Source organism: Bubalus bubalis, chromosome 22, assembly GCF_019923935.1.
Source record: "Bubalus bubalis isolate 160015118507 breed Murrah chromosome 22, NDDB_SH_1, whole genome shotgun sequence".
Lineage (NCBI taxonomy): Eukaryota > Metazoa > Chordata > Mammalia > Artiodactyla > Bovidae > Bubalus > Bubalus bubalis.
The window spans coordinates 24,885,619-24,911,487 of record NC_059178.1 but is presented as its reverse complement, the minus strand read 5'-3'; the positions used below and the strand labels follow the sequence as shown (position 1 = coordinate 24,911,487).

The following is a 25,869-nucleotide window of genomic DNA, read 5'->3' as shown; positions in this document are numbered from 1 at the left end:
GAACACGTCCTGTTTAGCCCGTGTGCTGTTCAGCTAAAGGGAGAAAAATGCGTTTTTTCTTTTTAAAGGTCCAAATAAAGTTCCTCTCATCTCCCATGAAAGTCGAATTCCTAAATTTAATACAAGAATCATCAGGATTATAAAGATCTCACCACTCCATGAAAAACACCATGGAGGAGATGTGATTAGGGATTATGCTAAACTTTCATGTAATAATACCTCTAGAGAAGCCGAATTATAAAACAGACAAAAAACTGGGGGCTGTCTTTAAAGGATGTGCTGTAGATGAAAGAGACAAAGAGTCTTATTTACAAATACAACTTCCAGAATGCAAATCATTCTATAAAACAAGAAGCAAAACTCTACCTGGGTAACTGACATACTCATAATTTTCATATTGGGACATGTCTCAACCTCTGCTTAACACACTGTAGTTCTGCGGATCGATTTAAGTTGGATGTATTGGGATTCCCACAAAGGCCACAGCACTATGTCCTCACAAAAGGTACTTGACGGAGAAGACCGCCTGGCAGATTGATCCCCCCATGCACACATGTGTTACCCCCTTCAAGAAAGACAATTAAAAGTACTCAAAAAAATTGCAAATGATTAAACTACGGCTGCAAACCCAAGCACAGCCGTAACTACCGACACAGGCAGTGCCCGCAACCCGCAGCCCTGTGCGGGAACAAGGGCAGCCCGCCAGGCGCGCGGCTCGTCCCACGGGTGGCGGCTCACACTCTCCCTTGGGGGAGGCTCCAGTGAGGGGTGAGAAAGCAGAGTGAGAAAGCTGGATCACAAACAAGATTTCCTGGGACTACTTCTACAGGTCCAGCAAAATCCCAGCTCACTAACCACAGGGTCAGGCACCTACTCGTTGATGGAATGGTAGAGCTTCGCGATGCCCTGGTGCGTCCAGTCTTTACCCAGCTGCGGAAGAATCTGTCCCAGAGCATCAGACCTGTGAGGGTGGAACCAGGAGGAGGCGTCAGGCACCAAGCACGCAAAGCCAAGCGTTTGCCTGTTAGTGAAACACCAGCTTCTGCGATAGCAGCCGCCGGGGGGAGGGAGGGGGCCGGGGAGGGGGGGGCGGGGTGTGACAGCCCACAAGGCAGCTTCCTTGGTCTGTGTGAGCACAAGCCGAGGACGTCACCCAGGAGCTTCTGAGAGAGCCACCAGACCCAAGGGCCAGCCCTTCACTCTCAGGAAGCGTTTACAACCACTCGGCCTCCTCTTCTCTAATTGCAACAGCTTCTATTTTTTCCTCCCCATGCCAGAATTTGGAGACCGAATAATTAAATCTTTCCAAGAGTTATTATTATTGTCATTTGGCTGCGCCAAAAGGCTTGCGGGATCCTAGTTCCCCAACCAGGGACTGAATGAATCTGGGCCCTCGCTGGTCAAAGTGCTGGGTCCTAACTTGGCCGCCAGGGGAATTCACCAAAGCTGTTCTGACCTTCTGTTTGTATGGCCCCACCCACCTCCTCCATCCACAGAATGATTCTGTGGGGACTGCACTCAGGACCGCTCAGTGCAAGTAGTTTAAAAAACTCTCCTGATGGTGGCTGGTCACTCAGGTGAGGAAGCCCCTGGCCCTCTGCACACAGAGCTGGGCCGTCCTTTTGCCACGCCAGGGCTCCCGCTTACTTGGTTATTGTCCCATCAATGTCGGAAATGATGACCTTGTCGTTCCAGTTCCACAGGTATATGGTCCCTGCACAGCGGCAGGTGCCTTGATACTGGGTTGTGATACTAAACACGACATCATTTGGGCCATCTTGGAGGTTCAGTTTCGCCTTTCATAAAAAGTGTAAGAATCAGCAAAATCAGAGCTTTGAAAATTAAAGGCACTTCACTTTGACAGAATTACACGCAACAATTAAGTCACACTTTCCAAGAAAATGTGGTCAGAGAAACTGCTTAAGATACAATGTTTCAGGATGGGGGACACATGTACACCAGTGGCTGATTCATGTGGATATATGGCAAAACCCACCACAATATTGAAAAGTAATTAGCCTCCAAATAAAATTAATTTTAAAAAGATACAAAGTTACATGAGAAACATCCTAATCTCTCAAAAAAAAGCAAGGAAAAGCAACAGAAAACGGTTTTGGAACAGAATCTGAACACTCCCCAAACTGCTGGTAGGTAGCGTCTCAGGACCCAGCTCTGGGAGGGTGCATCGGGGCTGCACCTGCAGCTCGGGAGCTGGGCTGAGGAACTTCGGCCTGAACTGTGTATACGGTGCCCAGGGGCCCTTCTGACCCCTGCTCCCCGGTCTCCTCCCCGCCCCCCAGGATGCCCTGTGTACCAGAGATCCTCCCCCTTGGGGCACAGCAGGACCAATTCATACTGAACGTGGGTGAAGGTGGAGAAGTGGGAAATTGACAGAAGGGGGAGACTGCATCTAGGTAAGATGTCATTTCCCTCTGGCTGTGGCTCCCATGAGACAGAGTGGGGCCCAGAGCCAGTCTGGATGTGTCGGACTCAGGCTGGAAACACAGGTGCTCTGGTTCACTCCCAGATATGGAGACAGGAGGCCTGGGGGTGAAGGAGGGGAAAGTGCATCCCAGGGGACCCTAGGGGTCCCAGATGGGGGGCTGCCACTCTCCTGGACACGTGGGCATTTACATGGCCATGTGCTGGGCCGCCTGTGAGGTGTGGGGTTGGGCAGACGGAAAGAGAGGCTTTGTCAAGGTGACCAGTTACTAAGGCTCATGAGGCTGGACCCACCCAGACCACACGGGACTCACGATCTGGTCTGAGGACAGACGAAGAGACTTCTTATAGGAAGTTGTGCCACTATGGCTTGGGGGTTCTGTGGGGGCAGAGTCCACCTTGATGGACTCTTCCAGTTCCTGGGACCCTTCGTCACTCGATGAGTCATCCTCGGCCGACCTGTCAAACACAGTCTGTTATTGGAGAGGCTGAAGGACGCTTACAGACAACAGCTTTTCATTCAGGATCCGGAGCAGACAGAGAGAGAAGTCCCAGATCCACCCAGGAGGAGACCCAGGGTCCACGTTGCATGATCTACCTCCTCCACGACCAGCTAGGGTCACTCTCCTCCTCCTTTCTTGACTGGCCAGGGTCACTCTCCTGCTATGACTGGCTGTATTCTGCTAGAACCAGTGAATGCTACCGATTCTTGCTCTGCTGATTCTTGTTGAAAGGGGTATGTATGTTTTAAAAGGTACAAATTATAGAAAATACTAACAGTGATTTAAGAGACTAACAAAAAAGATTTTATATAATTCTTTAAAAAGAAGAGGGTAAAGAACAGGAAGATGAACCCAAGACTCAGGGATGGGAAGAGAACAGAAGATGTGATGGAGGAAGGAGCACAGTGGCAGAACCAAGAACAGGCGCATCGTGGTTCCTCCCCTCAGGCAGCCAGTCCACACGTCCAGGGCAGACTCCTCCCAAGAAACCAAAGGGGCCCGCCTCATCTCTAAGGTTCTGTCATGTCTCCTGCTGTGCCTGCCAGCCAGGCAGCAGGGCCCCCGGCACTTCAGATCTTATGATTCCCCAAGACCTGCTTCCCAGAGGCCTGCATGCCAGGGGCACCTGTCTCCACGGCTCCAGAGCAGGAGCAAGGTGCTTAGGAAGCAGCAATGAGTATCCTGACTCTAAGCTCATGATGCGTATATACAAACATAGATGTATTTTTGGCCACACCACATGGCTCGGCTTGCAGGACCTTAGTTTCCTGACCAAGAGTTGAACTCAGGGCCCTGGCAGTGAGTCTTGAGTTCTGACCACTGGATCGCCAGGGAATTCCCTAAGCTGATGATATTTTTCAAGAAAAGCAGAAGTTATCTGTTTAACTGAGTGGCACAATGAAGCCACTGACTGTCCACAGAACAAAAACATTTCGGACTCAGAATCATACAGATCTGTCAAGGTCACCTGCCACTGGCTGGCTCCTTGGCGCCTGACGGCCGGTCACTGGGCGGCGGGGCCTCCGCTTTCCCTTCCTTGGCCTCTGGCAGCTGGAAGGAGAGGACGACAGTGGCGATGAGCAGCTCTCGCCCGACCGTCAGGGCAAAAAGCCATCAGCGGCTCCCTCAAGGAATTAGCAAAAGTGCTATCTGAATCCACAAATTAAAAACGCTTAAGAAACAGAGCCTCTAGTTTGAGCCAAAAGGACAGAAACCTGAGAGAGAAGTCATACGCTGTGTGTGTGTGAAAAGCTGCTGCCACCAAGCCAGGGGCGAGGACTATGACAGGCACCAGCTCAGTCACACAACATAAGACACACGGGCCACACCCGCGAGGCCTGGGCAGGGGCCGAGGGCATGTCCCCTCCTCCCAGGGGCAGGGGCAAGCTCTGGGGGTGCGCTTGAGGTCATGGCGCGGCCCCACCCCTCACCAGCCCCGTGCCTGTGGTCCCGTGCCCGGGCCTCCCGCCAGTACACAGGAGTCCACACAGCGGCACCGCCGGGCGGTGGCGAAGGTGACAGGTGACGCACGCGCAGCACCGGTGTCTGACCTGCACGAGTAACTGTTCACACCCGGTGCCGACTATCGTGATGGAGCACCATGGAGCCCAAATGGGACTTCCCTGTGCTTGGCACTCAGCCCACCTCCAGCTCGGTTACCTGCTTGGTTATGCTCTCCCTCTTACGCCAGAACCACCAGCGGCCAGATTTCTTTGGCATCTTATCCTTGACCCAGGACTCAACTGTGGCCTGAAAACAACGAGCACAGGTTAGTCCAGCATCTCGGGCACAGGGCACTTGACCCCTCTCTACCTTCAGCCAGAGGGCGGTGACGATGCCTTGACCCACCGGTGCCCTCCGTGACGTCAGGCCAGGTGGTCTGGCCCCTCTTAGGGGCAGGTGGGCTGCTCTCAGTTCTCTGCCCTCAAGTTATGAGGACCAATTGATGATGTCACCTTGGTGGACAGATTCCAAGCTTCAGTTTCTACGTAACAGGCTCATTAGCCACAAGCTGAAGGACCCACACTGACACCACACTTCCGGGGGCATCTTTCCATATTAATGGGAGGAAATGTTTTTATCCTATATTTAAATAACAATCAGTGAAATCTCGCAATCTTGACACACGATCAGAAACTGGTATGAGTATCTAGTAAAAATGACGGCTACGGCAGCCCAGCCAACTGCCTGGATTTCTGGGCATGAGATGATTTGACTGATGGTATTAACTTTATAATATTAAGTAAAACTGAACAGCACCCAGTTCAGAGACATGCACACATGGATTCTCAAAGCGCTGTGTGCTGCAGACATTTCTGGGGAGCAACAACTCACCTTGGGCAGGCTCTTCTGGAAGACCTGAAGGCTGAGGACCATGGGGGCCGCCAGCGCCCAGCTGTAGTAACTGTGAGAGCAAAGCCAGGCAAAACCGTCAGAGAGGACAGGGCGGGAGAGGAAGCAGAATGCCATAACAAAGTCCTTATTCTTTCCAATGAAGACGTGATCAGCTCAGCTTCTTGCCACATAAGCAATCTTTGCTTCAAGCCAAACTTCTCCAAGCAGAGAAGTAGCACAACGTGTAAAACAGAGCAGCATTTCAAGCCTCACTGAAAATAAAGCTGAAGCTTCACTCCAAAGTCGCTGCCCATTTAGCTCATTTATAGGAAATGGCATAGTGAGAAAGAATATAATAGTTAAAAACTATATAGCACTTAGGGAAAGAAAAATCTGCAAGAATACTTAATGATTATAAACAATGAAAGAGCAAGAGTACTTACCGGTTATATATCCGTATCACAAGGTTGGGATTGTCTATGAGTCCAGGGTTTTCTGCAAATTCATGGTACGTAATGATGTGCTCCATGAATTTCTCTGTAAGGTAAGATAATTATCATCTGGTTAGAGATTACACGAATAAACATCCACCTGAGCTTATTACAATACTCTCTTCATACTGAAGTGACTACAGGATCAAAAAAGTACTTCAAAACAAACAAAAAAAAAACAGGAGAAAGGGATAAGCTAGGGACTTTGAGGCAAACAGATGACAGATGTGAGAGGGAGGGAGATATGAAGGCCCGGGTTCACACACACTCAACTCCATAAGCAGCTAAAACTGCTGAGTTTCATTCTCACAAGCAGGCGTGAAACCCTTGACTGGCGGGCAACTTTTAACAGCATAACCGGGGAACGTTCCTGGGGTCTTACAGCCGCGAGTGCACAAGTGCCGCTACGTGAGAAAACAACCCAAGCATCTTACAGTGCTTGGAGGGAGAGACCCAGCACAGCAGAGTCTGGCTGAGGGTCTCAAGAAGAAACAAATCCGAGTTCCTGCAGAACAGGTGAGGGTCAAGCGTGACTTTCTGTCCCGTTCCCAGAGGCGATCCTCTCATTCAGAGCAAACTCCAACAACAGAGCAAACTCTCACTGGGGTTGTTCCTCCTGGTCATCTGTGTCCTGTTTACTTGCCATTTAGTCTTTTAAGTATAAATTTTACAGTTTTGCATAAACTGTATGTCCCCTCCTCCACCTCTATTTTTAAAGGGAGGGCTTAAAAGGATTATAACGTGACCTAATTTCATCCCTAGAAGGGACCACTGGCCATAACACACTCAATTTCCTGCAAAAAGTAAACAGAATTAAGACGTGGAAAAGTGATCACCCCATGACCCCAAGAAGAAGAGGATTTAGGGAGTTCCAGCGAAGAGGCCCAGGGCAACCCAGCCTGCCACACACACAAGACAAAAGATGACGTTAGTCAGAAAATCTTTCCTTAGAGGAAAATCCATCAAGGGCCACCAGCCAAACTGAGAAAACATGAAGAGTTCAGTTTACAAAAGACCAGAAAGGCCAAAGAACTGGCTGGGACAGTCGGACACACAGGTGCTCAAGTCCCGCAGGGTTGTTGGAACCAGCCCTGCTAAGCAACCCCTTCTCGTGAGTGACTTGACTCTCCTGGGCCAACTCTCAGACAGAGTAACCCCTTCTACTTTTCCCAGAAAGACCACTCAGCAGACAGCTTTGGCAACGTGAGGCCCTCCTCTCGTGTCTCAGGCTCGGGGCTGCCAGGTCCCAGCCTGACAATTATTCCCGCAACTTCACAGAAGAGAAGGCGGCCGGGGCTGAGCTAACCCCGGGCACCCAATACATGGGGCCGCCCGAGGACCCGTCCCCAGGCCCACAGCCCTCCACCCACTGACACGCGGGGTCACCCCAACACGCACCTAAATCAGGGGCGAAGAGTCTGATGTCCAGGGGAGACCCTGCCACCTCCATGAGACCCCAGGGCTGCGTTCCCGGCACAGCTCACCACCCAGCGCGGACGAGGCTGCCCACCCACCTTTGGAGATCTCTCCATTCTCGCTGAGGCCGCCGCACAGTGACAGGGTGACATCGGGCAGGTCCATGGCGGAGTCCGAGAGGCACTCGGTGCCGCTGTCGGCCGCCGCGCTGCCCACTGACTGGGGGGACTGGGAGCCGGACAGCGTGTCGGACTCGGGCCACTGCCGGGAGCCGGGCTCTGACTCACTGTGGGGAGAAATGCAGTGGCCATCACACCCCTGCCCTGAGCCCGACAGCCAAGCTCAGGGCTCCTTGCCCCGGACGCGGCTTCGCTTAGGCGGTGTTCAGACCCCTATCCTGGACGACACCGAGACAACCCAACAGCACTGCTGTGGAATTAACTGAACACAGTGAACACGCACACACCCCTCACTCACAGCCACACGAACCATCAGCGATGGCCATTCTGACTTACATGAGAGTTACAAGCATTAATTTACATGACAAAAATGACAAGGTAAGAAAACCCTGATGTCTGGAAACCTGATTTTAACTTCCTACAAAAGGCTGTGGTACTATACTCCTCTCATACAAAATTGCTGTAGTCCAAGGTTGCATTATTGTTAAAAGCAAGGCTTTTCTAAATTCATTTGTTACTTCATGAAAACAAAGAAATTAACCAAGTAAAAATTCTCGGGAGGCTGGACACACCTCAAGAAAGAAATGCACCAAGAAACCAGAAATAAACTGTTCCTACACTGGTGAGCCCCAGAACCAAAGTCGAGGTCACTCAACGCTTTCAGTTTTCTCAACAAGGCGTGCAAGCCAGGTTTTAGAAGCCGATCCTAAAGGAAACTTTTCGTAATGGAGCATAAATTTGAGAGGAAAAGGACATGGAAATGACACCTTACATCTCTTAGTCATGAATGTTTCCTACTCTACACCTTTTGAATGGATAATGTCACTGAAATACTTGTAGAATTATTAAATTATTTTATTCTTTTAAAAGCCAGTACATAAATGCATATCATCTCATGAAGTTACATGATCTTTAGAAAAAAATCTGAAATTTGAGCAGAAGGTGGCAGCAGAGTACAGCCCAGTCACAAATAGAAAGCAGTTTCAAACACCATCATCATGTTCTGCGCTTGAGCCTCTGACGAGAAGACGCTGGTGTCTGGGACTGAGCGATGCGCAACCACAGCACAGTTTTGAGATTAATCTGATCAACAGAATGTGCTGCTAACTGGAGACGCTGAAAAAGCCAAGGCCGCCTCAGCAGCAAACGCGGCTGCTGTGCTGGGGCCCCAGCAAGGCTGACCTAAGGGTGAGACAAGCACCACGCCCTCACCCTCCTGCACACGGGTGGCCCCTGCAGTCAGGTGTAGCCATGTGACCAGACGACTGTGCCGTCCCTATGGACAGAAGGCGTGTGCCGCCTCCTTCCCAAGCCGGGCCCCTGAAAACTGCGCCCCCAGCAGCCCTCCCCTTTCCCTGTAGAGGCCCCACGGGGACAGCGGAGCCTCAGGATGGGAGGGGCTGGTGCTCCAGAGCCCCCGTGTGCAAGGCCCCCCCAACACCATCACATGAGCAAGAAATGAACTGCTGCGGTCAAGCCACTGAGGTTGTGAGTTTTACCAGTTACAGCAGCCGGTGTGACCCTAACTGACACCCCCACTGAATACATGGAGGACGCCGACCGACTCAACAACGGGCTGCTAGAACCACGAGACTGTGCTTCAGGGTCGAGTTCAGCTCCAGCTACAAACACCAGCTCTTCAGCCAGGGTGCCGGTGACCACGATGAGAAAACGAATGCCTGTGAGCATTCCTAAGCCTCCCTGTCTCGCTTCCAGAAACCATCACTCACGACGTGAGCGGCTACGGCCCCAGACGGTCAGGCTGTCACAGCACAGGGTCGCCCCAGCGCAGTCGTCACGCTCCCCGTGTTTTAAGAAAGGAAACTAAGAAATGTCTTACATCTGTCCCAATGTAAACAAATGATTAAGGACTAGGAAATCAGAAACAAAGAGGTAATGTCAAGATAGCTTACGTTTTAACTTTCTGAATGAAAATAAAAACCAAAACAAAAGGACCAGTTTCAGTTCTCTCGCCTTAAAAACCCAACTACTACTCCTAACAAACGGGAGAAAGTCAGGAGGGCATTTTACGGATCCTGCAAAAATATCTGTAAAAATTAAGTATCCTCACATCAATCCTGTCTATTTTAAATAAAACCTTCAGATATGCTTTTCAATAATTTGTTTAAAAGTATTTAATTATGTGTGACTATGGCTCAGTGTATTCAAGCCATGAGAACTTGGGGGAAAGTAAACACTGTTCTTTGTGATCACAGAATATTATTTAATAAAATGGAATTTCCCCAAGAATGGAAATGGCCTTGGGAAAACCACCCAAATCTATCACTGCTAAGATTTTGGTGTTATTCCAAGCAGGGAGTCACAAAGGAGGAAGGGATGGCTTGGAAAGGAGGAACGGAAGTTTGGAAAGGCCCTGGAAGGGGCCCTACCAGATCCAGGCCTGTGAATAAGTGCAGCCTCACTGAAGAGTGGAGGCCCACTTTGTAAAGTGTCTTTGAATAAAGATGTATCACCTCTAAACACATAATAAAGGAAACAATGCTAATGAACAGGAAGAGCTAATCTGATGTCATGTCCATGTTACGCCCTTCCTACATGAGCTTGACAGGGGCACCTTCTCACTGTACTGAACATTTGTTCATAAATAGGTAAAACACAACACATGCACAATTTCTGGATTTTCCAAAATCTGAAGCAAGAATTCAACATAGCTGAAGGATACCAGCCCCTCGCTCCTTTTTCTAATGCTTTGCTCTGGAAACATCTAGAACATTTCAGAGTTGCCCACTCTGCAGTATAAACCCACTACCTTTTGGGGAAATACAGAGCTGCAACCTCAGGTTCCAGTGCCTTCAGGTCATCCAGGTAAATATCATCAGGCCCCTGGTGTTGGCTTCTCTTGTGGACACCTGGTTTTATTTAAAAAAAAAACACATCAGAGATGAGAACCTGGTTACTCTTCATTTACAACTGCAAAAAAACAAAGGTTTGCAAACGATAAAACCAGCCATGACTGGACCTGCGGTGTACTTTTAAAGGCGTCATCTAACCTTTCCCCACTGCTGTTTCTCACCCAGCCAGGTGAAAGAGGTCAGCACTCCTGTTGCTGCTGCTGCTAAAAGAGGTTAGTACTCCTGCTGCTGCTGCTGCTGCTAAGTCGCTTCAGTTGTGTCTGACTCTGTGCAACCCCATAGATGGCAGCCCACCAGGCTCCCCCGTCCCTGGGATTCTCCAGGCAAGAACACTGGAGTGGGTTGCCATTTCCTTCTCCAATGCATGAAAGTGAAAAGTGAAAGTGAAGTCGCTTAGTCGTGTCCGACCCTCAGCGACCCCATTGACTGCAGCCTTCCCAGCTCCTCCGTCCATGGGATTTTCCAGGCAAGAGTACTGGAGCGGGACAGCACTCCTGACAGCTATCCAATAAACATGGGCTGAGTCTCGCATTCTTTCACCTTCTCTCATGTGAATCCTGGGCCCTAAGTCATTTATACTTGACAGTTTGGTTTCTTTTTATATATGAACGTGCATGAGTGCTCAGTTGCTTAGCAGTGTCCGACTCTTGTGACCCCATGAACTACAGCATACCAGGCTTACCTGTCCTTCACTATCTCCCCCAGAGCTTGCTCAAACTCACATCTATTGAATCGGTGATGCTACCTAACCATTCATTCTCTGCTGCCCGCTTCTTCTTTTACCCTCAATCATTTCCAGCACATCAGGGTCTTTTCCAATGAGTTAGCTCTTCATAATAGGTGGTCAAAGTATTCAAGCTACAGCTTCAGCATCGATCCTTCCAATAAATATTCAGAGTCAATTTCCTTTAGGACTGATTGGTTTGATCTCCTTGCAGTCCAAGGGACTCTCAAGAGTCTTCTCCAGCACTACAGTTCAAAAGCATCAATTTTTTGACACCGAGCTTGCTTTATCGTACAACTCCCACATTCCTATATGACTACTGGAAAAACCATAGCCTTGACAAGATGGACCTTTGTCAGCAAAGTAATCTCTCTGCTTTTTAATATGTTGTCTAGGTTTGTCATAGCTTTTCTTTCAAGGAACAAGCATCTTTTAATTTTGTGGCTGCAGTCACCATCCACAGTGATTCTGGAGCCTAAGAAAATAAAATGCTATTGCTTCCACTTTTTCCTCATCTATTTGCCATGAAGTGATGGGACCGGATGCCATGATCTTAGTTTTTTGAATGTTGAGTTTTAAGCCATTTTTTTCACTCTCCTCTCTCACCCTCATCAAGAGGCTCTTTAGTTCCTCTTTGGTTTTTGCCATTAGAGCGGTATCATCTGCATACCTGAGATTGTTGATATTTCTCCCAGCAATCTTGATTCCAGCTTGTGCTTCATCCAGACTGGCATTTTACATGATGTACTCTGCACAGAAGTTAAATAAGCAGGGTGACAATATACAGCCTTGTTGTACTCTTTTCCCAACTTTGAACCAGTCAGTTGTTCCATGTAAAGTTCTAACTACTGCTTCTTGATCCGCATGCAGGTTCTCAGGAGGCAGGTAAGGTGGTCTGGTATTCCCATCCCTTTAAGAATTTTCCAGTTTGTTGTGATCCACACAGTCAAAGGCTTTAGCATAGTCAATGAAGCGGAAGTATTTTCTGAAATTCCTTTGCTTTTCTTTATGATCCAACGGATGTTGGCAATTTGATCTCTGGGTCCTCTGCCTTTTCTAAAATCCAGCTTGTACATCTGGAAGTTCTCGGTTCACATACTGCTGAAGCCTGTCTTCCCTGGTGGCTCATATGGTAAAGAATCTGCCTGCAATGCAGGAGGCCCGGGTTCAAACACTGGGTCAGGATGCCCTGGAAAAGGGAATGGCAACCCACTCTAATATTCTTGCCCGAGGAATCCCAAGGACAGAGTAGCCTGGTGGACCACAGTCCACGTGGCCGCAAAGAGTCGGAAACGACTGAACAACACTTAAAGGGATTAATTTTACTCATTAATTGACTTTAATACCTTCATAATTTTTTTTTAGAGAATGCTTCTCAGCAGCCACGGCCGGGAGAGAGAGGAGGTCAGAGTTGGCTCTGGGGGTGCCCACAGTGTGATGGGGAAGCCACACTAAGCACTCCCCTATCCCCACCCTGGTGCGGCAGGTCCCGGTCGGGAGGAGGGGGCCCAGTCCATCCCCTGAAACCCTGGAATAATTCACTACGTAGATTCGGAGCTGCTGAGGTCAAACCAAAGCCCTGATTACCTCTCTTCTTGGAGGGTGAGTCAACCTTAGCAGCTGGTCGAGCTTCCGAGGGCGCCTCCACGAAGGGGGGTGAGGGAGGCAGGTGGCGGGCATCCAACCCTGCGGGGGGCTCCCGAGGGCCCGCTGCCAAGGCTGCCCCACCATGCTGCTTCCCTGGGGCTCGCGGCTTGGGCTTCACGATGGTGCAGACCGTTTCCCCCACTGAAGCGTCCTTCTCGACCTCACTCAGGAGGCTGTCCTCGCTGGGGATCACCCGGAAGTGGGTGTTTTCTGACGGCGTGATCATCGCTGTCCTGGGGTGATGCTCAGACCGCTCCCGTTTGCTGACCTGAAACAGGCATTGTTTCAACGTTAACTACTGTCGAAGGTGTCTGTTAACTCTGTTTCCTAACCTGGATGCTGGTGCATGTGTTAATTTTATTTATAACTAGCACACATTCACTAAACACATAATTTTGTATAAAACAGTTCATAATTAAATAGTGGGAAAAACTATTCATTGCATTTTGTTCACTGTTATGATATTTATAAACGTGTTATATTTATAATTGTTCTACTATAAAGATCTAAGAACTGGAGAAGACGGGACACGTGAACATTTCAGATGGTAGAGGAAGAACACTTGATCACTCCAGGGAATTGAGGCCTGCCTTCACTACCTCAAGGCCCTGTCACAACAACGTAAAAAGCAAAATGTGTATTTTCAAAACACTACATTTTTTGTCCTCTCAAGAAAAGCATCGTCCCAATTTTTTCTTCTTTCACTAAGAGCTGACAAAAAAGCCTTCATAATCGATTAACTTGCCTACTTAAACTTTCAGTGAAGTTTTACTTTCCTTTAGGTACTTTAAAGTTTTTCCTGATTAAATTGTTAAATTAATGGTCAACATTATTGACTACACTGATGGATTCCTTCTGTTGTGAACACAGCATGAACGTTACGGATGGTGTTAACGTGGCTTCGCTTATGTGGCCACACGAGGGCGCCACCCCCTTTCACTCCCGTCACTGGTGCAAAAGCCACCCTCAGCCTGCAGCAGGGAACCCTCTACCTTGGTGGACTCCGGGAACCCGCCCCACGTCCACTCCATGTGGGACTCGGATCTGAGCAGGCTCCCGGCGGGCTTCACTTCCAGCTCTGAGTCGCTCTTAGGACAGGCCACCGGTGGGTAGGGGCTGCAAACACAGGACAAAGAAACGTGATGATGTTAAAGCTGGGAATTTCGGTCTTACTGAGCTGAACAGAGGAAAAGAAATACAGAGAAACAGAAGTCTGACCACGTCAATTTCACCTGCAGATACAAAATAGCTACTTTTTCCACTTGAGTTCTTTAATAATAATAAAAACAACACCAACTAGCATTTACTGTGGACTTGCTGGGTCCTCAATAATATAATTATCCCGCTTGATTCTCACCTGAAATCAATGAGAAAGGCAATTTTATAGGAGAGGAAATGCATGGAAAGATGGGTAAAGTTAACATAATAAAGAAAGAAACCGGACTTGAGCACAGAGTGTGACTGCACGTTTCTTCACAGTGTTACCCAGTTACACAATGAGCGGCTCACACCATCAAGAACTGCAGAGGGTCAGATTCTATGCTGATTATACAGATCCATACTGGCCAACCCTGAGAATAAGTCAGATCAAGTTTAGGAACAAGGCAATTACTGAGGGGGAAGGTCCATACTCGTGTGGAAAGCACACCTCCAGTCCTCTTCTGTATGAAAAACATGGAAGCATCAACATGTGGAGTAACAAAAAAGCTACTCAGCTTATCCTTCCTGTAAGAAATGAAACCATCTCCAGAACACTTACTTGTCTAAAGGGGACCAGTCTCCATCAGACAAGGGGTAGTGGTCTCTGGAATGGAAGAGCAGGGGCTCCTTATGTTCTTCTTCCTTTAAGGAAGCATTTGAAGATCTTCTGTGAAAGAAAAAAAAAAAAAATCACAGAGACAGAACAATGTCACTTACATCAGTTTTATAATATCCCCCAATTATGACACTGTCTAAATGATACAAAAGAAGAAAGTCAAATGAACAATTAGTAACTAAGTCTCTTAAAAAGGGAAATCTACAGACTGAGGAGCCTAGCAGTCTACAGTCCCTGAGATTGAAAGAGGCAGACATGACTGAGCTATGGATACCACCTTCCATGAAGGAGAAAGGGGTTCACTGGTGCCACCTACTGGACACCACTGCAATCACCATCTAACCATGGGATGAACAGGAGGGACAGAAAAGATGTGATTAAAAACTCCTTTTTACATCGGGTAGGGGGTACTTCCGTCTAGTCAAAGCTATGGTTTTTCTAGTGGTCATGTATGGATGTGAGAGTTGGACTGTGAAGAAAGCTGAGCGCCGAAGAATTGATGCTTTTGAACTGTGGTGTTGGGGAAGACTCTTGAGAGTCCCTTGGACTGCAAGGAGATCCAACCAGTCCATCCTAAAGGAGATCAGCCCTGGGTGTTCACTGGAAGAACTGATGCTGAAGCTGAAACTCCAGTACTTTGGCCACCTCATGCAAAGAGTTGACTCATTGGAAAAGACCCTGATGCTGGGAGGGATTGGGGGCAGGAGGAGAAGGGGACGACAGAGGATGAGATGGCTGGATGGCATCACCGACTCAATGGACATGACTTTGAGTGAACTCTGGGAGTTGGTGATGGACAGGGAGGCCTGCCGTGCTGTGATTCATGGGGTCACAAAGAGTCGGACACGACTGAACTGAACTGAACTGAGGAGTACTTGACTCAGAGGCTACAAGAAGCAAACTAAGGCTTTATTGTACATTGCATCCAAGCCTTGCAAATCTGAAGCAGTAAAATCCTACCTTCAGTTCAGTTCAGTCGCTCAGTCATGTCCAACCTTAGGTATTACCTAATCAAGGACCTAAAGGAGTTTAGTAACTTGCCCAAAGTAAAAAAGCTAGTAAGTAGTTGTATTCAAAGCAAGCAAGCCTGCGTTCTTTTCACTACACTCTCCTGCATGTTACAGAAAATGGAAGCAAGCAGACAGATGAAGACAAAAGCTATGGCTTAAAAATTCAAAAATATAGGAAAAAAACTTTTAAAAACCCAGAACTTATTTTCAGTCTGAGAACTTTCTCTAAGTTAGAATCTGCAGGATGTAGGGATGTGAGGAAGATGACACAAAAGTATGACAGATGCGTTTAAAATTCATTCTCAGACCTTGGAACTGTAGAAGACTGAACTACTGCTAATAAGGTTTGAATTAATTTACCCTTTGGTTTTCCTGATTTGCAGAGTTAACAGAACTAACTTGCCGTATAACCTTGAAAACACCCCTCAGAAGCACTGAGAGTCCTAGTTTTTCATCTTTAATTAGAAATTTATCCCTTGTTCTGTGTACTTGACAAGAGTCAATGTGAGACTCATGTGGTGTGTCATGCTGAGAGCACTGTGAAGTATATAGAAAAACTCTGAAAAGTTCAAACACTAAATACGATACAAATTCAAGAGCTCCTTACAGAAACCTTAATGTTCTACCAGGACAGACATGAGAATGTCTATCACTTTATTACCTAGACAAAAAATACAGATAGAAATCATTGTATTAATTTGTATTATCTCTTCTCTCCTTTACATCTTAATTCAATATGCTCTACTTTACCACCAACTGTTACGTAACTATTTTTCCTTTTGGCTGCATTTCCTAATTCAGGTTTTCCTAACCCTCATCTCTTTTGTCTCAGAAAGACTGAGCTCTGGCAAACCACTTCATTTAAGAGGAAAGATACATATATCATGTAAAAGGCTGATATCCAGATAAAAATATTGCATTTGTTAAAAGAGGAGATTGCAATGGTAAAAGCAGAAAGGGAAATCATGTGCTATGAAAAGTCCTTATCTACCAAATTTGAAAGGGTAGTACAGCCTGGCCTATTACTGTTTACGTATTTGAAAGAGGTTTGAAAAGAGCAACATAAATGCCATGGAAAATTTTTTCTTTAAACGTATCTTTGGAATATATTTCACCACAGTATAAAAGATGGGGCTTCCCTGGTGGCTCAGACAGTAAAGAATCTGCCTGCAATGTTGGAGACCTGGGTTCAACCCGAGTCAGGAAGATCCCCTGGAGAAGGGAATGGCTACCCACTCCAGTATCCTGGGCTGGAGAACTCCATGGACAGAGGAACCTGGTGGGCTACAGTCCATGGGGTCGCCAAGAGTAGGACACGACTGAGTGACTAACACACACACACACAGGGCTGCAAAGAGGACATGACTAAACAATACACATACACCCCCGCCACACACACACAGTAAACCAAGAAACTCAGCAAAGCAAACTGGATTTAATAAAATATTGAGAGAGAGAGAAAGAGACCAGGCACCATTAAGAATTTACAAGCCCTGGAAGGCAGGACATGTCTTCTCTGGGCAGATCTGGACAAAAATAGAACTCATTAGTTCAGATCCATCAGAGTGATGGAAAAAGCTGCTGATGCTGAGGTTCCCTTAGGCCTGTGATTCACGAAAACCTGCCGAGCACGTTCAAAATGCACACATACCCAAGGACAGGCAGCCAGGAGGCTGACCATGAGGGGCTAACTAAGCCTGTGGCACGGCGATGTAAGGGAGAGTACAGCTGAGAGCGTGAGGAAAAGCAGCGCTGACTCTATGCTGAAACGCAGCACAAACGTCTACATCAACCCTGAACAGCAGGGGATCTGAGGCCGGCCAGATAATCTAACGCTGGTTAGGGCTGCGGGGGGAGGCCCAGCTGAAGTTTGTGGATAGTACGTCTGGAGCACTTCAGGCTTCATAGACGACCCCTAACATCACGGCTCCAAGTTCAGCTTTACTGTGTAAAACAAGTACTTTTCTCATTCAAAAGCCAACAGAGGTTCCGTGATGTTCACAACTATTGATTCAATGAACTGCACACTTAGATCCATGAATATTACTGTATGTAAATACACCCCAGTTTCTAAAGCACAGGGACAAAAACCAACAGAAAGTCAAAGTCAGTGGCCTGAATCATCTACATGGATAAATCAGAGGGACTAAATGAGCTTTTATCTCTTCAGCTGGCAGCAGGGATGTAAGAGATATGGAGTTGCTAATGACCAGGGCCAGAGTTCACTGCTGACACCAGCTGACCCTTGCCCTCAGCTTAGGGTCAGTCAGTCCATCTCAGTGTGACTAACGATCAAGTTTGCTTTTGGAAACAGGACATGCCCCATAAAAGACCCCTCTCAACAGGGCAGAAGGGGGCTGGTCAGTGTCTGTTTCATGCAGCAGAATGAAAGGGAGGGGAGGGAGGCATGGAGACCCTCGTCCCTGCAGACTGACATGGGTGTCCTCTGAGGCCAGAGACGGTCAGGAAGGCAGCAGCGGCCTCCAGCCCCTGCAAGCCTGTCTGCCCTGGTGGATGGAAAGCAGAGACATCTTTCTGATGGTGTGATTATAGTCCTACACTGTGGTGTCTGCTGGGTGTTGTAAGCATCTCCATTGCACATCTGCCCTGGAGACGGTACACAGCATCACCCACATGAAAACCCTCCTCCTTCCCAGAGCCACCTGTGTCCAAGTGCATGGCTTTCAGGGCAGACACATCTGGACATCTTTGCTTCTGTCCCTCTTGCCTACCTTGCTGACTGGGCCCCCTTGTCATCGTCGGAGCTCAGATCCACACCCGTGGCGTCCTCGGCAGGGGGCGACACGGCCTGCTCCTCCTTCTTACTGTCCTGTTTGCATTTCTTCCTCCTTCGTTTTTTCTTTTTCACAGAACTGGGGGTGAAGACTGTCTCTGCTTCCAGGATGTGGGCAACGTCCGGACTCTGAGAAGGTCTTTCATTTCCACCTGGTTTCACCAAAGGGCTGTCGACGTCTGTAAAGAACTGATCTTCAGTAGGGATTGGTGAGGTGGCCAGGTAAGCAGGGAGCTTCTCCTTAAAGAGAACATGAGAAAGAAAGTTTGACAAACCCTATGGTGAATCAAAACAGCAGTGATTCTGGCTGAGCCTAAACCTCACGGTGGTACAAAGAACACCTACCCAGCCCCCGAAGGTGAGGCAGTCACACTGACCACCACCTGCATAGGTCTCCACCCCCTGCACAGCTGAGCCTTAGCTCGTGTGGGTCCACGCAGCCGAACATAGTGGAGGAGGGACATGCCGGGTCAGCACAGGGCACGTGGAAGCTCAGCCAGAACAGATTCACTGTTGGGGGAGCGGGCGGGCGGGTGAGCTGAACGTGCATCAGCACAAGGAAGGTTCGAGAAACGCACGTCCATACCATGGACTATCATGCAGTGATGGAAAGGACGATGCTCAGTCTAGAACTTCTGACTCAGCGGGGATGTTGATAACAACAGCGGGAGAAACAAAAGGTCAGTAAGTGGAGGCCAGAGGGATACTGGTAATGTTTATCCCTCTTTAAACCAGGAGCCGCTGGAAAGCGGGGCTTCTCTTCACGGTCTGTATGGACAGCAGTGAATCGAGTGTTGCTGAATGAACTGCAATTTGTAATTTTTAAAGAAAAGCACATTATGCTAAAGAATATCTGACCAACTGGGTCATATGCGGAATAGGAAAAAAAGGCTGGAAAGCTGACACTCTGTGGAGCAGTTCTAAGTGGAATCATGAGAAGTGACGTGTGAAGCAGGCAGCAGACTCTCAGCACCCAGTCCTCTCACTGCCAGATTTACAGGGAGCCTCGTCAGCACGACAGGTTACATCAGAGATGTTCATTCTCATGATAACTCACTGCTTCTTTCTGCCTTTCGCCTGTGTCTCTGATAGGGAAATTTTTTCTCCAGGGCAAGTAAATGCAAATAAGACAACATGAAAACAAGTAATTAAGATACTAGGAGGAACACTGGTCTGGTAGGTTCCCCTTCATAATCACCGGTTCCTGCTGCCCTCCATACAGTACTGATGCTGCCAGCCCCAAGTGAACGATGATGAACGATCTCATTCCGCTGTTGTTTTTCTTTGGGAATTTATGGCATCAAACTAGCAGTTCATCTTCACAAACAAAAAAAAGTAGCTCTCTAGTCTTAATAATTTGAAGCTATCATTTTTGCTCTGAGATTTTATTCTCCACAATGAAAGATTTAATTATGCCCCCTAAGAAGTTGTAAGAAGATTCACTTAAATCAATCAGGAGCAGCTTAGACACATTCACATCAGTGGATACACAGGGAAGGGGGTCAGCTGTGCTCTCGCTGAAAGAGGCCAAACACGCAGCAATCACACATAAAGGGCAGAGGCCAATTAGTCACATCTCCCCAGATCATAATAAACTAATGCACCTCACTATCAAGGATCGGGATATAATGTCCCCAACAGAAACCTCAAACGCGTTCCCAAGTTCAAAGGTCACGTGTCCACATGCAGACGCAGCCTGCTGTGCGTCTGTGATGCCTCGGGTGGAGTTGAGCGTGCTCAGGCCAAGGTGTGAACTGTGCAGGCACCACCTGAGAAAGTCACAGGGCGCTCACAGTGGGGGCCGTGCCAGGGCCTTCGCACGTGGGCAGCCTGGACCTCAGGGCTGGAGGTGGGGGGAGTTCCTCCCGCTCCAGCTCCCTTCCACAACCCAGTTCTTCAACCCAAAGTGAAAGCTCATCTAGCCAGCAGTGACCATCCAAGAGTGCGCGGCGCACGTGGCCCGCCCCCAGGACTTACATACTCCTCTTCCGTTTCCTCTACAAAGAAGGCTTCCCCGTTGTCACCCAACTTCATGTGGAGATCCACAGCGTCGCCATTGATCTCTATGTCAATCTAGGAGCAGACACAGTGAGGCTGAGCAGTGAACGTCCATCCTCCCAGCTCAACAAAGCCCAGACTCCAAGCTCTCAGGCCGAGCTTAGTCCTGAGGCTCCAGAGAGACCCTCCACTCCCTGCCCCACCCCACGCCCTCCCCACGTCCCACCCCTACGACACCACAGACTGAGAGAAAAGGCTTGGTCACCTATTTTCATAACAAACTTTAAAAGTCTATTTTCCCAAATGTCATAAAATGGGGCCAGCGTCACTGTCAGCACACACTGGAGCCCCTCTGGAGAGCACCATGTTTTTCTGGAAGGAAAGCTATCACCAACCTAGACAGCATATTAAAAAGCGGAGACATTACTTTGCCGACAAAGATCCATCTAGTATCTTCAGTTTTTCCGGGAGTCATGTATGGATGTGAGAGTTGGGACTATAAAGAAAGCTGAGCACCAAAGAATTGATGCGTTTGAACTGTGGTGTTGGAGAAGATTCTTTGAGAGCCCCTTGGACTGCAAGGAGATCAGGAAATCAGTCCTGAATATTCACTGGAAGGACTGATGCTGACGCTGAAACTCCAGTACTCTGGCCACCTGATGTGAAGAACTGACTCACTGGAAAAGACCCTGATGCTAGGAAAGACTGAAGGCGGAAGGAGAAGGGGATGACAGAGGATGAGATGGTTGGATGGCATCACCAACTCGATGGACATGAGTTTGCGTAAGCTCCAGGAATTGGTGATGGACAGGGAAGCCTGGCATGCTCTAGTCTATGGGATTGCAAAGAGCCAAATATGACGGAGCAACTGACCTGAACTGGAGTCACAGCACTGCCAGGCCTCCCGTGAGAGACTTGGGTCAGCAAGAACCTCAGCTCCCAGACTGTGCTGATCATGTGACTACAGGAAGCACACTCACCACCAGCCCCTCCGTCTACAGTCACCCAGTCATCTTGCGGTAACCACAGGGAGTGGCTTGAGGCTTGCCTCGGATATTGAAATCCACACACGCCCAAGTCCCTTACAGAGGAAAGGGCGTCATCCTTGCACAGAACCCACCCACATCTTCCCATGTACTCTAAAGTCATCTCTAGACTACTTCTAATACGTAGCACAATATAAATGCTATGCAAACACTTGCCAGTGCATAGCAAATGAAGTTTTGCTTTTGGGAACTTTCTGGAAAAATTTTTTCCAAGTATCTTTGATCTATGATTGGTTGAAACCTTGGATGCAGAACCCGCGGATACAGAGGGGCGACTAGACAGAAGCAGCAGAGGCCCATCATGACCACGGGCTCGTCACATCGCTTCTTCAGAGCCTGTCAGTGATCAGTCCCAGCACATGTGTCCCTCAGGTCAGCCACAGGCGGCAAAGCGTGTGGTTGGGCTGCCTCCTGGTCTCCCAGCGACAAACGCAGCTTACACCTTATGAAATGGACAACGGAAAGAGGACACTGGCCAGGACCAAAGTGCAGTTAAAGAAACAAACAGTTACAGTGCTGGGAGAGAAACCAAAACGGACATCAGCAGTTACAGAAGCAGCAGCCAAGCATGCAAACAAGAGACCCAGGACGTGTGGCAGAGGAACCTGGAGGGAAGGGGCTGAGACAAAAGGATGCAGACGGAGAGGAAGGGACACGGGTAAAACCCTCAGGCCGAAGCAACTCCCCGAGATGCCTCGGGGCATGGCAATTCCAAAGGATCAAAAGCTGGAAGCTGAGGCAGATTCAGAAAGGAGCAGAGCAAACTGCTAAGACAATGAGAAGACACTTGTTCCACAGTGCAAGTGTTACGTCAAGAAGGCAAGAGCTGTTCACACCACTCCTGATGAGTGTTTTGTGAAGAAATAAGACACTTATTTCTCATGTTTGGACCTGCAGTGCACTAAGTACTATTTTACCATTTCTCATTTTCCTGTACATTTATAACACAGAGTTTTGGCAAGTTTTGACCAAAGCTTATAGAGGTCATGGACAAACCCTAACTTCCCTCACTGACTAAATGTGCGGGGTTTCCGCTTGCCCATTTTCATTATCTGTATTACTGTGCAAAGTGAGGCGTGTTTATATAAATGAAATACTGCTATATCATTTAAAAATAATGCAGTTGTTTATCTGCAGGTTCTGAATACTTTTAAATATTTTACAATAATAAATACTAACTTTCACAACTCTTACCAATAACTTGTGAACTCTGGCTTTAGACTGTTCAGAGACAGAGACAAACACACAAAGGCATAATATAGACGTAAGTGGAACAATCTGTGAGCTCAGTGTCCTTAGCTCTGCACGGCCCTTGTGGTGGGAACAACTGCACGGTCCACTGGCTGTTTCCACTGAGGACCAGTGATCCCTTCTGACCACAGCTGAGCCTAGTTCATTTCCAGCTCCATCTTCCTGGGAGTAACCAAATGATGGGATAAGCAACATCATATTAAACAATATTAGTTGACGTATGTTGTCAATGCTTGTTATAACATAACAGTGTTTAAGGGAAGAAGAAGAAAATGAACCTAAGTAACTTTGGAGAACAGTATGCGGACTATAGAATTCTAGGTTTAAAGGCAGAAAAAAAACTCTGATCAGATACTGTACTGCAGTTAGTGATTTCTTTTTAATCACAGAGATGTGGGTTCAGAATCCTGAAACTCCTTTATATGTATTCTAGGACTGAACAAACATGTTGTTTACTGTGGATAATGAAAGGCATGGTGCTCACTGTCGGAGAAAGATGCTGCAATGAGGAGATGAGCCCTGAGGTGCCAGGTTGGAAGTGGGGCGATGCTGCAAACCCCCAGTTCTTACAGGCGGGTACAGACACAGGTACTTACACATGTGAATCCTGCCGCTCTGCCGGCTGGGGAGCCATAGGCAATTGCACCTCAGACCAGTGAGCGTACCCAGCGACCAGATCTTTGTTTCCAGACACTGTTCTCCAATCAAAGAAACCAAAGCTCCCTTCAATTCAGTTCTGTTGCTCAGTCATGTCCAACTCTTTGCGACCCCATGGACTGCAGCACGCCAGGCCTCCCTGTCCATCACCAACTCCCGGAGTTTACTCAAACTCATGTCCATCGAGTTGGTGATGCCATCCAACCATTTCATCCTCTGTCATCCCTCCTCCCGCCTTCGATCTTTCCCAGCAGCAGAGTCTTTTCTAATAAGTCGGTTCTTCGCATCAGGTGGCCAAAATATTGGAGTTTCAGCTTCACCATCAGTCCTTCCAATGAAAATTGAGGACTGACTTCCTTTAGAATTGACTAGTTTGATCTCCTTGTAGTCCAAGGGACTCTTAAGAGTATTCTCCAACACCACAGTTCAAAAGCTCCCTTGGAGAAATAATAATAATTCCAGGGTTGAGGCAGGGAGAGTAGATTCTCCTGGAATATCTTCCAGTGCCAGAAAAGTAACAAGGAAGTGCTCAAAAAACGAGTGCGTTTCAAAAGTACTCAGCTCGAAGGAGCTAAAAACGACCGAATCTGGGACAATCTTAGCAACTACTGAAATAATGATAATAATGATTACAACCCACAGGGTAAAATTAATATCCATGAGTCCACACCAATCTAATAATTGAATAGCTAAGTAAGTAAGAGAATAGCTCTTTGACAAAGTACAATTTCAATGAATAAGTGGAGCGCAAAGAATGGAAACAGAAAGTCACCATTTGGGAAACACCACAGCAATCACACACAGCAAAGTCCACTGTGACCCCTAAAATTCCTGGTGAGAGCATAACGAGAGACAGGCTATGCGCACAGTCTCAAGGTTTCTTCCCACAAATAATCTCACAGCCACCACTCAACAGCGAGCAGAGTTACCACCACCAGCAAGGAGGGTGCACCTCATGCCGTGTCATTCTCACCCAAACGAGAAAGCATCACAGAACTCAAACTGAGGGACCATCTACACGGTAACTGTTCTGCACTCTAAGAAGTCAAGGTCATACGGAAAGACGGGACTGTTGGGTGAGAGCAAGGAGGGATCCTGCAACAGAGAAAAGACACGAGCAGAAAAACTGGTGAAGTGGTAATAAAGTCTGTGTCATTTGCTGTTCAGTTGCTTAGTTGTGTGCGACTCTGCGATCCCACAAACTGCAGCACGCCAGGCCTCCCTGTCCTTCACCGTATCCTGGAGTTTGCTCAGATTCATGTCCACCGAGCTGGTTACGTTATCTAACCACCTTATCCTCTGTTGCCCCCTTCTCCTTTTGCCTTTGATCTTTCTCAGCATGAGCATCTTTTCCAATAAAGCATCTTTTCCAATAAAGTCTTTAGCTGACACTTTATACTGATGTTGACTTCCTGGTTCTGATCATCGTACTACAGTCACGTGGAACGTGAACACGAAGGGAAGAGGCTGGGTGAAGGGTATATGGAAACTTTAAAAACTTGCACTTGCAACTTGTCTGTACATCTAAAACAAATTAAAAAATATGTCAACATAATGAAACAAAGCCTGAGGAACTGTCACAGAGTGGAGGAGACTAAGAGCACAGGATGGTGAGAGGCTCCGTGTCACGGCAATGGCCTCCCGGTGGCTCAGACAGTACCGAGTCCACCTGCAATGCGGGAGACCTAGGTTCGATTCCTGAGTTGGGAAGATCCCCTGGAGATGGGAACAGCTTTCACCCCAGTATTCTTGCCTAGAGAATCCCATGGACAGAGGAGCCTGGTGGGCTACAGTCCATGGGGTCACAAAGAGTTGGACACAACTGAGCGACTTTTATGGGTGCACATGTGTGTTTAAACTTCTCAAGTATGGCCTTTGAATATGTGCAGTTGGTGTGTTAATTATAAAATAAAACTGTAAGAAAAGGATAACACTATAAAAGGAAATCAGAAAAATAGGCAACTAAGAAATGAATCCAAAATAAGTGAAAAATCTTATGTAAAAAATTCCTTATTTCAGAAATGTTAATGATTATTTTACACAAAGCTCACATTTCTTTTACTTGTTAAAACAAAGAGGAGCATGAAGCAGTTTCCATAGGACAAGCATTAACCCTCACTCGCCTCCCAGCTGGCCCTTCTCAGTGCTATTACTCGGAACGTTTACTGAAAAAAGTGGCGTATGACGAGAACTCTAACTCCTCTAAAACAAAATGCTGCAACAAGCTCCCGAGCCAAGAAAAAAACATACTTTCAGACAAGTGTTTAAAGTTTTCTTTCATAATAAACTAGTTGAAGTTACATACGCATCTAGAGTCAAGTAAGGCTTCTGAAGCAGCTGAAATAATAGCAGCTTCTTCCAGAGTCGTAGGAAGACTGTCTCTAATCAAAAAAGTTATATGAGAACTGCAGAAAGAAAAAAATTTGCTCCATAATGCCAAATTTCAAGTTTCTCAGGATGACTTAATTTATTCAACTAGACTCAGACCTATAATTTAAATAACCCATGTTTGTTGACTGACTGCTACATAAAATTTGAAAGTTAAACTAAATAGAACAAATGAAATATTTAAAGTTATTCTATCTTAGATTAAAAAAAATAACAACAGATTCAAACTAATACCATCCTTTAAAACACTCATTTTTGGAGGTTACCCATTTATCTGACATACCTGGGGAAATGGAAGAA

The 25,869-nt window shown here is 47.4% G+C and overlaps 1 protein-coding gene across 7 annotated transcripts in view; it reads right to left on the bottom strand.

Annotated features, from left to right (window-relative positions):
* The window catches only part of LPIN2 (lipin 2), a 91,966-nt gene that overhangs the window by 4,554 nt on the left and 61,543 nt on the right, over positions 1-25,869 (bottom strand). For 4 of the 7 annotated variants that reach the window (XM_044934557.2, XM_025273164.3, XM_025273163.3 and 1 more), the window contains exons 3-16: positions 20,207-20,302; positions 18,168-18,469; positions 14,369-14,476; positions 13,602-13,725; positions 12,550-12,877; positions 10,136-10,235; positions 7,285-7,472; positions 5,723-5,816; positions 5,280-5,349; positions 4,605-4,694; positions 3,913-3,995; positions 2,757-2,901; positions 1,648-1,796; positions 875-961 (exon numbers count right to left, since the gene is read on the bottom strand). In XM_044934557.2, the coding sequence (XP_044790492.1) occupies positions 875-961; positions 1,648-1,796; positions 2,757-2,901; positions 3,913-3,995; positions 4,605-4,694; positions 5,280-5,349; positions 5,723-5,816; positions 7,285-7,472; positions 10,136-10,235; positions 12,550-12,877; positions 13,602-13,725; positions 14,369-14,476; positions 18,168-18,469; positions 20,207-20,302 (1,964 nt within the window). Of the gene's footprint in view, positions 1-874; positions 962-1,647; positions 1,797-2,756; positions 2,902-3,912; positions 3,996-4,604; positions 4,695-5,279; positions 5,350-5,722; positions 5,817-7,284; positions 7,473-10,135; positions 10,236-12,549; positions 12,878-13,601; positions 13,726-14,368; positions 14,477-18,167; positions 18,470-20,206; positions 20,303-21,100; positions 21,200-25,869 lie in introns of those variants that run through there. The other 3 variants (XM_025273160.3, XM_025273159.3, XM_025273161.3) reach the window with 3 other exon arrangements.